The sequence below is a fragment of the Sphaeramia orbicularis genome, chromosome 1, assembly GCF_902148855.1.
Source record: "Sphaeramia orbicularis chromosome 1, fSphaOr1.1, whole genome shotgun sequence".
Taxonomy (NCBI): Eukaryota; Metazoa; Chordata; class Actinopteri; order Kurtiformes; family Apogonidae; genus Sphaeramia; species Sphaeramia orbicularis.
In genome coordinates this window covers 21,177,116-21,185,945 of record NC_043957.1, presented here as the reverse complement: position 1 = coordinate 21,185,945, position 8,830 = coordinate 21,177,116, and the positions used below count along the sequence as shown (strand labels likewise).

Here is an 8,830-nt window from a genome sequence, read left to right as displayed (position 1 = left end):
GAACGGAGTCGTTTAAAAACGCGCTTCTGCGTATTCTACTGACACCTACTGGACTGAAGAAAAGTTTCAATACAACTTAAGAAAAGTTTAACGCAACGTCTTTATTTCATTTTATAATTAATCTCAGGTATATTAAAAAAAGATCCTGACATAGATGACGTTGGACACACAGTAGAAAGGAGGTCGGATTACATACTGCTTTTCGACCCTGTACACACAGAGAAAGTGTGTAAAATATACAACAAATACATGCATCACTGTATTTTGACACATTTCATGTCAATGTAAAATAAAAACGTGTTGGAAGAGTTCTTTGACATTTGATAACTAAGAATATTCTTTCTCTGTTGTGTTTGGTAGTTTTCATTATTATTATTTAGTTATGATGGTAATGTTGATTTAAAAAAAAACAAAAAAAACCACCCTGTTTGTATTTCTCATATACTACTCCCATTAAAACACTAGAGTTTGATGGTTGTAAATAAAAAGAAAATTTAATTATACATAATATATTCTATTTTATTCTCAATCTTTGGCTCAACACTTATTGTTCAGCAAAAATGAACAGACTTTTGTTTTTACATCTTATAAATTTATCAGTTAGTTTAAAAGTTTTATTTATTTAGCAAGTTGCTTTATTGCTACTTAACTTCAAATCTGTTATTTAAATTGTTGTAACTTTAAGGCAACTTTATTTAAAACAAATATGGTGTACTAACATAATTTCAACATTTACAGATACTGTATTAAGTTATTGATACACAGGTGATGGATATCAATACCTATATTAAAAGACTTGTGGGAATATGGAAATTCTGTCTGTGAAGTCTCTTACAAGTCACTTTTTTGTTGATGAAAAAATAGAGAATTCCTGCTTTTTGCCTTTGTAAGGGTATTTGTCTTTAGTTTCACAGACATAATGATATATCTAAAATATTCTTGAAATACATCCTCTATTGTAGAATCACTGTATTGTGTTTCTGTCGCTATCATGGACAACATATCATACTGTGACTAATTGGGATTCCCAGTTTTACTATGCACTGAACATCTTGTGAAAATACCCAATGCAATATGTGTCTTTTATCTGCTAAAATAATTTCTGTATCTGGTGAGATTTTTTCTACAAACCTATTGGGGTGGGGGTGGGGGGTGGGGGGTTGTGTCATCTGTACAATTTATTGTATTTTTACCATGTTTTTTCTTGCTTTTCTTTTTTTATTGTGCAAATAAAATAATAACGAGAATTACTTGACACTTTGGTATCAAAATTCTTAATATATAAATCACCGCCAAGATGACTTAGGAATCATGAAACTTGATATTTACTTTGATTACAGTATAAATTTAATAACAGTTCATGGATTAGCAGTGACATCACGATGGTGACACAGGGTTGCTCAACTTGTTCGTCTTTCTAGAGTGGTATCTTCTGGCTGCTGCTCTCTGCTTCCTCTGAGCCTCTGTCAGTCCATCTGCAGCCTCTGTTTTCAACACTTCAGCTTGTGGTTGTGCATGCAGTGCTGTCTGATCTCCATCAAGGGCTGGCATAGTCCTGAGCCACTGCTGGTAGAACCCTCGGAAACCATCGATGTGGATCAGGTAGTTGTTTCTGGTTTTGTGCTGAGACAGTGCCAGTAGGGAAAGGGATAATGTGGACAGAAAGCAGAGCAAAAGGAAAGAGGAGAAAATTAAATATATGATGATATTAAACCTATAAATCATAAAGTAGGGACTATACCAAAGCCACGTAGAGCCCATTTTGTTTGTGTGCTCACCTGGTTGTAGTTTGGAGGATACTGAGCAGCAAATTCCAGCTGTTTGATGATCACCTCATTTGGCCACACCTCCAGATCCTTCATCATTTTGAGGATCGTCTTCAGGTAGATGTAATCCAGTCTACGAGCTGCTCGGCCAATCAGAGCAGAGAACACCTGGACATTAGGCCTGAAGCCCGCCTCCTGTTAAAGATACAGCAGCTTGTTGGAAAAACTCAATAAATTTGACTCCAAATGTCCAGAGAATTAAATAAAAATAGGACCAATGGCCCTGTAGCTTAGCGGCCAAATTAAAAGCTTTGGGAAATGTATCCAGATGCCATTTATTATCACCCAGTTCTGTGTATTTATTATATTACAGAACTAGCCCATGTTTTGGTCATATTCCAATCAGATCTGTAAAAAATTAAAATTCCAACTTGATATCATTGATACTTACTGATTTATTGTATCAATCCACTTCCTATCTGTTATAATGGGAAAATTTTTCAAAGTGGCACCAAATGCAGAATCAGATCCGGATCGAAATAATTTCAATACCTTGTGTTGACAGCATCATAAAGAAGCTGTATACCAAGTTTGAAGTCCATCGGAATTGTAGTTTCAGAGAAGAAGACGATTGAAATTTTTGTAATGGACGACAGACGACACCAACGGTCGCCGCATGACGACAATAGCTTACAGCCTGTCGGCCGGTAAGCTAAAAAACAGGTTTGTTTCATTGAATTTCCTTGAGAGGATAATTAAGGGGATTAATAGTAATTTAATTGTTCAGTAAGTAAGGTTTACAGAGATTTAGGAGAATCTAAAAACAAAAATAAAACATAATATTCATAATTATGTTTTCATTATCTTATAGAGCCTGAGAATTGAATCTGTTGCATTTCCATCTTAGAGTGAGTGGTCATCTTTCTACAATGGCCTCAACCTGACTACCTCTTCTTCTATTTTTCACGTTTTTTGGGCAGTTGACATTACATGCCCAATGTTCGTGTATGGACAAGTACTGAACATTTAATCAAATAATCTATGTTTACTTTGATAATAGACAGACTTAATTAACAAACTACAAATACCACAAAACCAGTCTGCCTCCACAAACCATTCAAATTTCAATTCATATGATAAAGCTAAAAGCAGCAAAAACAGATCTGTCTGGTCAGATCGTTTTGTTAATAAACACTACATGACAACATGTTTTCACATTTTAAAGATGCTTCTCATCACCTCCATGTCTTTGAGCAGCTGTAGACCATCCATTTGTTGCTCACAGCCCAGGGCCAGACTTCCAAACGTCTGCACATCAACACTCACATGACGTTGTCGCATCACACTCAATACAGCCTGGAGAAACATGTAACACACTTAAATAGGCTCTAAACATGGCAATACTGACTCAGTACTGACTGTGAAATAAACACCTTAGATTATATTGGTCAACAATGTTGTGGCTATTGAGAGAAAAAAATGGTACAGAAATGATTCTTTAGTGCCTTTATAGTGAGGATGTTTTTGTATGTTTACCTTCCCAGTCTCCATATCACCAGCTCTTGCTGCCCGGCGAATCAAAGAGTTGAAAAATGCCACATCGAGTTTCACTTGATGCTGTTTCGCGACTTTCAACAGCATTTTCAGAGAGCATTTTCCAGGTTCCATTGTGTCAGCCAACAGGGTCAGAGTTTTTAGGTCTGGTTTGAGTCTTTTAGCTTCCATTTTCTCCAGGAAACCTTGAGCTCCTCCAATCAGAGCAAGTCGATCCGAGGCTCTGTCCACAGCGCAGAGGGAGACCACACCGGCCCTCTTCCCCTCAAACACATCCAGCAGGTTAGGAGCTGTGGAATCTGCTGCTACTGCAACAGGCTGTGAAATGATCTGTGTTTGTCTGACTGGAATTAAATGGACTGAGTCTTGTCTCCTCGAGGAGTCGTCACCAGCATCTCTGTGGTCCTGCTGAGGGCCTCTGTGTGGATCTGGTTGGATGAAAAGCTGACTCTCTAAAACATCAATATCTATGACATCCATACATTTAGACGCTTTGACATCTGCCACGCCTTTCCTCTTGTCAGGGTCAGGACTCAGCAGGACAGCTGTAGCGAGAGCTGGATCGCCAATCCCACAATCCCTAGCAGTCCGCAAAAGCAGGTTGTAATTCTTAGAGTCTGGAACAATTCCTGATTTCAACATCTGATGCCAAACCTAAAACAAACACAGAGAGTTAAAGGGCCAATCAAATAAAATGAAAAACTGCATGTATGTACTATAATAATTAGGTATGTTTTGGCTACTTAACATTAGTTTTCAGGCCAGAGAGATGCTTAGTGCTCTGGTTCCTACCAAACTGCATTCAACTCCAAAGTACATGCTCTTCATTGGATTTTAATTAATTTCAATAATAGTGAGAAATGCATTTTAAATACTTGGGATTACTTCAGAAATGTCTTACAATCATATCATAACAGAATGAACCTCTCATATAAACTGAAACTCCAAATCAACATTTTGCAACTCAGTCTTAGTATAGCAGCACTATCTTAAATTAATCCACACCACATTTAAGTGCTCAGGGTTTTTAACATTTGTTTGAGCTTGAATTACAGAAATACAACTGTAAACATACATAAAGATGCAACAATTTCATTGTATAAAGGCCTCAACATAATTACACATGTAATGCATCTACCTGCAGAGCCAGTCTGAACCCTGTTTCTTTGTCCTTCAGACAGCCCATCAGCAGGTAGTGAAACGTCTCCTGAGTGACAATGTGGCCATTCTGCAGCATCTCCTGCACACAAACAAATCCATGAAGGACCAGTAGCATTAGACCAGACTCAGATTAAAAGGGACATCCACATGTGTCGTACCCTCAAGGTGTGGAGACAGGCCTGAAGGTGGTTGGTGATGGCGTGAGTCTTAAGCAAGGCATGGTAGGTGATGGTGCTGAGGGCGTAGTTTTTGCGACGCAGTTCTTGTTCTAACTTCAGTGCGTACTGAAGGCCGGCTTGTTTTGAAGGAGACTCAGCACAAGCATTGAACAGAGCGGTGTATGTTGCATCTGTAGCTTCAAGGCCTCGTTTCTTCATCTGAAAGGCAAACATACATATAACTTACAGATAAAAAGCTATACTAGATGGAACCGAGCAACATGAAGGTTTGTCTTTGATTTTAACGACACTTTTGCATTGTCAGCCTTGAAGCTTCTTCCAGCGTAGGATCTTTTTTAAGGTTAAGCCTTCTCTCTCCTTTGACTACAAGAAGGTGATTCACTTCTTTATCTTGCCTTATCTCAAATACTACAAGTATGCTTAGCTTGGCATCAGTCAGTATCTGTCTTTTCAGCCTCAACTGGTCGAAAACTTGCATCTCAGTTCCTGACAGGCACACATTAGCAAAACCACATCCTGTTTCAGCCTTTCTGCACTCAGAGTCACTGAATGGATCAGCATTTACTTACATTTCTGATATATTAACTCTGCACACTGCTTCAAGATCACTGAGACCTGCTGACCAGAAACTCCTGCTCCTCTCAAGATGCAGATTAAAAAACAAGGGGGATCTTGTTTTATTGTCATTGCTCCTAAACCCTTCCACACCAGGACCAACAGTCAACACATTTATAAAACCCTTTTCAAAACCCATTTTTATTCTCCTACTTTTTAAACCAGATTGAAAACAGACCTTTTTGAGTTTTCATCCGTGTTGCTTTTAACATTTTACTGTTTTAGTCGTTTGATGATTATTATGATTATACTATTTTATTTGATTACAATTTGTGAGGTGCTTTGGTAGATATCAGTTATTTACAAACATGCTTATAAATAAAATGGACTTTTAGTAATAGATGTCTTGTTCAGTCTCATATCAAAACATAATGAAAAATGTTTGAGTTTTCACCAAAGCCTAAGATGATGTTCCCGTCTTCTTTGATCCAGATTCCACTGTTGTATAGGGGTCAAACTAAGAAAACATTTTAATTGTCTTAAAAGTTCAAAATATTTTAACATAAAACAAGAACCTATAAACTTTGTAGAATATACGTATAACAAAGTTTATATTTGTCAAATATAGAGCCCCTTACACTGGTTAGTTTATTCAAAATAATCCTTAGTTGTTTTAAAGTTCGACTGGACTGGTTTTTCTTCATGAAAACGTCTTGTCTCATCCAAGAGAACTGATGAAGTCTGGTCAAATCAGAACTTAGAAAGACATATGAAGATAATATTCTATGGTAAAGTGGAAACAGTAAAAAAAATGTGTTTGGAATATTGGGTCATGATTTGGGATAGTCAGTTGACCCAATTTCACCAGGGTCAATGACATAAATGTAGCTAAGATTTCCCAGAATTTTTATGCTAGCCAACCTAATTTTGGGAATTCTATTCATAATCCTGAACAAACTTATTCATCACAGAGGAAAAATGTGTTGTTGGATTGATCTTAAAGGATGAATGTCACAGAAAGACATTATCAAGACAAACAGAAAACAGAGACAAACAGAAAATTTCTGAAAATTGGTGATTCTGGGAAATCTTAGTTACATTTATGTCATTGACCCTGGTGAAATTGGGTCAACTGACCAGCTCCATCCAATTTCCGAGAAGTCTGTACTACAGGCATCAACCTGAGCCAGTTCTGGGAAATCTGTAATTATTCTATCTGAACCATCATGCAGTTCCACACCCTAGTTCAAACATCTCAAGTATTATCATAACTTGTGCAATAATCAATGGCATTATAATGTTAAAAATGCCATTTACACCTACGTTTGTACACAATTTGAAGAAAATATAGTCATGCAGTAAAAAAATATTAAAAATAGAACCAGTTCTATCCCAAAGCTAAAATTTTGTGCACAACATCTTGAAACATATATGAAGACATGGTAAAAATTTCAAAAAATTTTCATTAACTGGCCACATGGTAATTTGGGTGCTCAAATAAAGAGTATTTTTGTGAAAAATAGAAATTGACCCATTTTATTCATTGCCTCACAGCAACACTTTTCACTGAAATGCAGTCTTTTTGCAGTATATTGTTGCATCTTGACCATAAGAATCTATGCCAAAAAAAAAGAGGTCTGTACATTCATCCATTATGGCACAGTGCAAGCCTGAAGAGAGAGGACATTTGGAAGAATTAGCCTTTTCGCCTGATTTCAAGGCCTCATGGACCAAACATGAAGGCACCTACAATTATTTTTGATGCAAAATATGGTCTTTTCAGGGGGATTTCACCCCAGACAGTAAGTTTCAGCAGTGTAGTTTGAATACCTAAGGAGATATAGCCCCTCAAAGTTGGCCAAAAGGCTAATTTGCAAAATTAAAAAAAAAACAACATTAATTTTCAAAGGGCTGTATCTACTAAACTATTACAGATATGACATTAAAATTTGGATGTGTTCATTTATCTGGTAGGTGAACAAGTGTGATTTTTTTCAGAATTTTCTGAGGGGGTCATGTGGGGACCATTGGTTGAATTGCCATAGAATGACCCTATTCATTCATTTCATTGTACAAACAGGATCTTCTCATTTCTAATTTACAGACAAAATCTATTTGGAACTGGCACACAATGCTTTGACATTTTTACAACAGTTAGGCCCCTGAAAAAAAGTTTCAGAAACTGTTCCAAAGCTGACCTCTAAATGTAAGTAGAAATGTAAAATATCAAGTATAGAAGCCAAACTCCATACATCATTGTAGAGTCTGAAGGCCTTCTTCAGCTGTCCGGTCCGTCCACAGCCTCCTATCAGGACACTGTAGTTGTATTCCTCGGGCTGCAGCCTCTCTCCCTGCAGCGTGTCTGTGCTGAACAAATCCAAAGCCTCCTGCAACTGTGACACAACAAACACTAACAACACAGGAGGAAAACAGGAAGCACAGAACAGCCTGGCACACACAGCCCAGCCCAGCTCACCTTGTTCTCTTTGATCAGTTTCTTACACTGTAGGAAGTACCAGTAGGTTGTGTTCCTCCTCCTGGGCCTCTTCACCTCCACCTCCTCTTCCTCATCCTCATCCTCACGGTGTTCCACATCCCGGATAGTCGGACTGGTTTTCTTAAACCTCCTCCGGGAAGAAAAGTCTGTGGACAGTGAGCCGAAGCCCCCCGATTCCTCCTCCGGGTCTGAGGCGGAGCCCAGGGGGCCCACGGTCCCACGGGGAGCGGCGGACAGGGACACCGCTCTGGCCGGGGACACATGTGAGAGCTTCCGGAGGGTCGGCGACAGGAGCCTGGATGAGCGGTGCAGTGACAGCCGCTGTGTCCACATCAGGTTCAGTGTTCTGGGTGAGATGTTAGCCGAAGCACAGAGGGACACGCCGGTTACACGAACCGAGACTTTCATTCCGTTTCGCGCACATGAATGCGCCACGGACGTAAACATGATAAACACTTTTACCTCAGTGACAATAAGCTAAATAAACATGTTGAGTTTTCTTCCAGTACGAAGGTTTACGAACTGAAACTGTTAGCCAAATGCTAACTACGCATGTTTTAGTGTCAAGTTGCGCACACCACGACGGTTCAATGACAAAACTGACACTAGACACGACTAGTCGATTTCAGAATCGAATCGAATCTGACCAAGGTGTTGAGGAGGGGATAAGAGTGATGATGATTCAAAGGGCCCAAAAAAAAAAAAAATAATAAAAATAATAATAATAATAATAATAATAATAATAACATCCAGTTGACCTCTGCCCCCCTACTTCCCCCCTCCTTAACTCATGATATGGTTTGCTCCAGGTGCCAGAGGTTTAGCTGATGCTAATAAATATCCATTAAAGAAGCAAAACTATATTTCATTTATATTTGTGTATTAGTGGGGAAAATTAAATGATGTAATATTTAAAAATGTTAAAGACGGCTTGCATCTTTTTCCTTAATCTTGAAGAATATTGATCATGTCTGCACAGTGTTAGGGTCTGAGGCAGTGAAGTGATGGGCCCCAGTGTGACAGTTTTGTTCACTTGGCTCCAAATCCCTGGCGGAACCCCTGGTTCTGAGTCACCACAACAAAAGAGCCAGTCATTTAATACTGACTGACAGTTTTGT

The 8,830-nt window shown here is 38.5% G+C and overlaps 1 protein-coding gene across 1 annotated transcript; it reads right to left on the bottom strand.

Annotated features, from left to right (window-relative positions):
- Nucleotides 1–582: 582 nt before the first annotated feature.
- Nucleotides 583–8,310, bottom strand: ptcd1 (pentatricopeptide repeat domain 1). Its single transcript, XM_030128226.1, has 8 exons — nucleotides 7,692–8,310; nucleotides 7,468–7,608; nucleotides 4,640–4,858; nucleotides 4,459–4,560; nucleotides 3,303–3,974; nucleotides 3,006–3,122; nucleotides 1,779–1,961; nucleotides 583–1,623 (listed from the first exon to the last, which is right to left on the bottom strand). The coding sequence occupies exons 1-8, from the start codon at nucleotides 8,157–8,159 to the stop codon at nucleotides 1,378–1,380; spliced, it is 2,148 nt and encodes a 715-aa protein (XP_029984086.1). The 5' UTR covers nucleotides 8,160–8,310; the 3' UTR covers nucleotides 583–1,377.
- Between the last annotated feature and the right edge of the window lie 520 nt (nucleotides 8,311–8,830).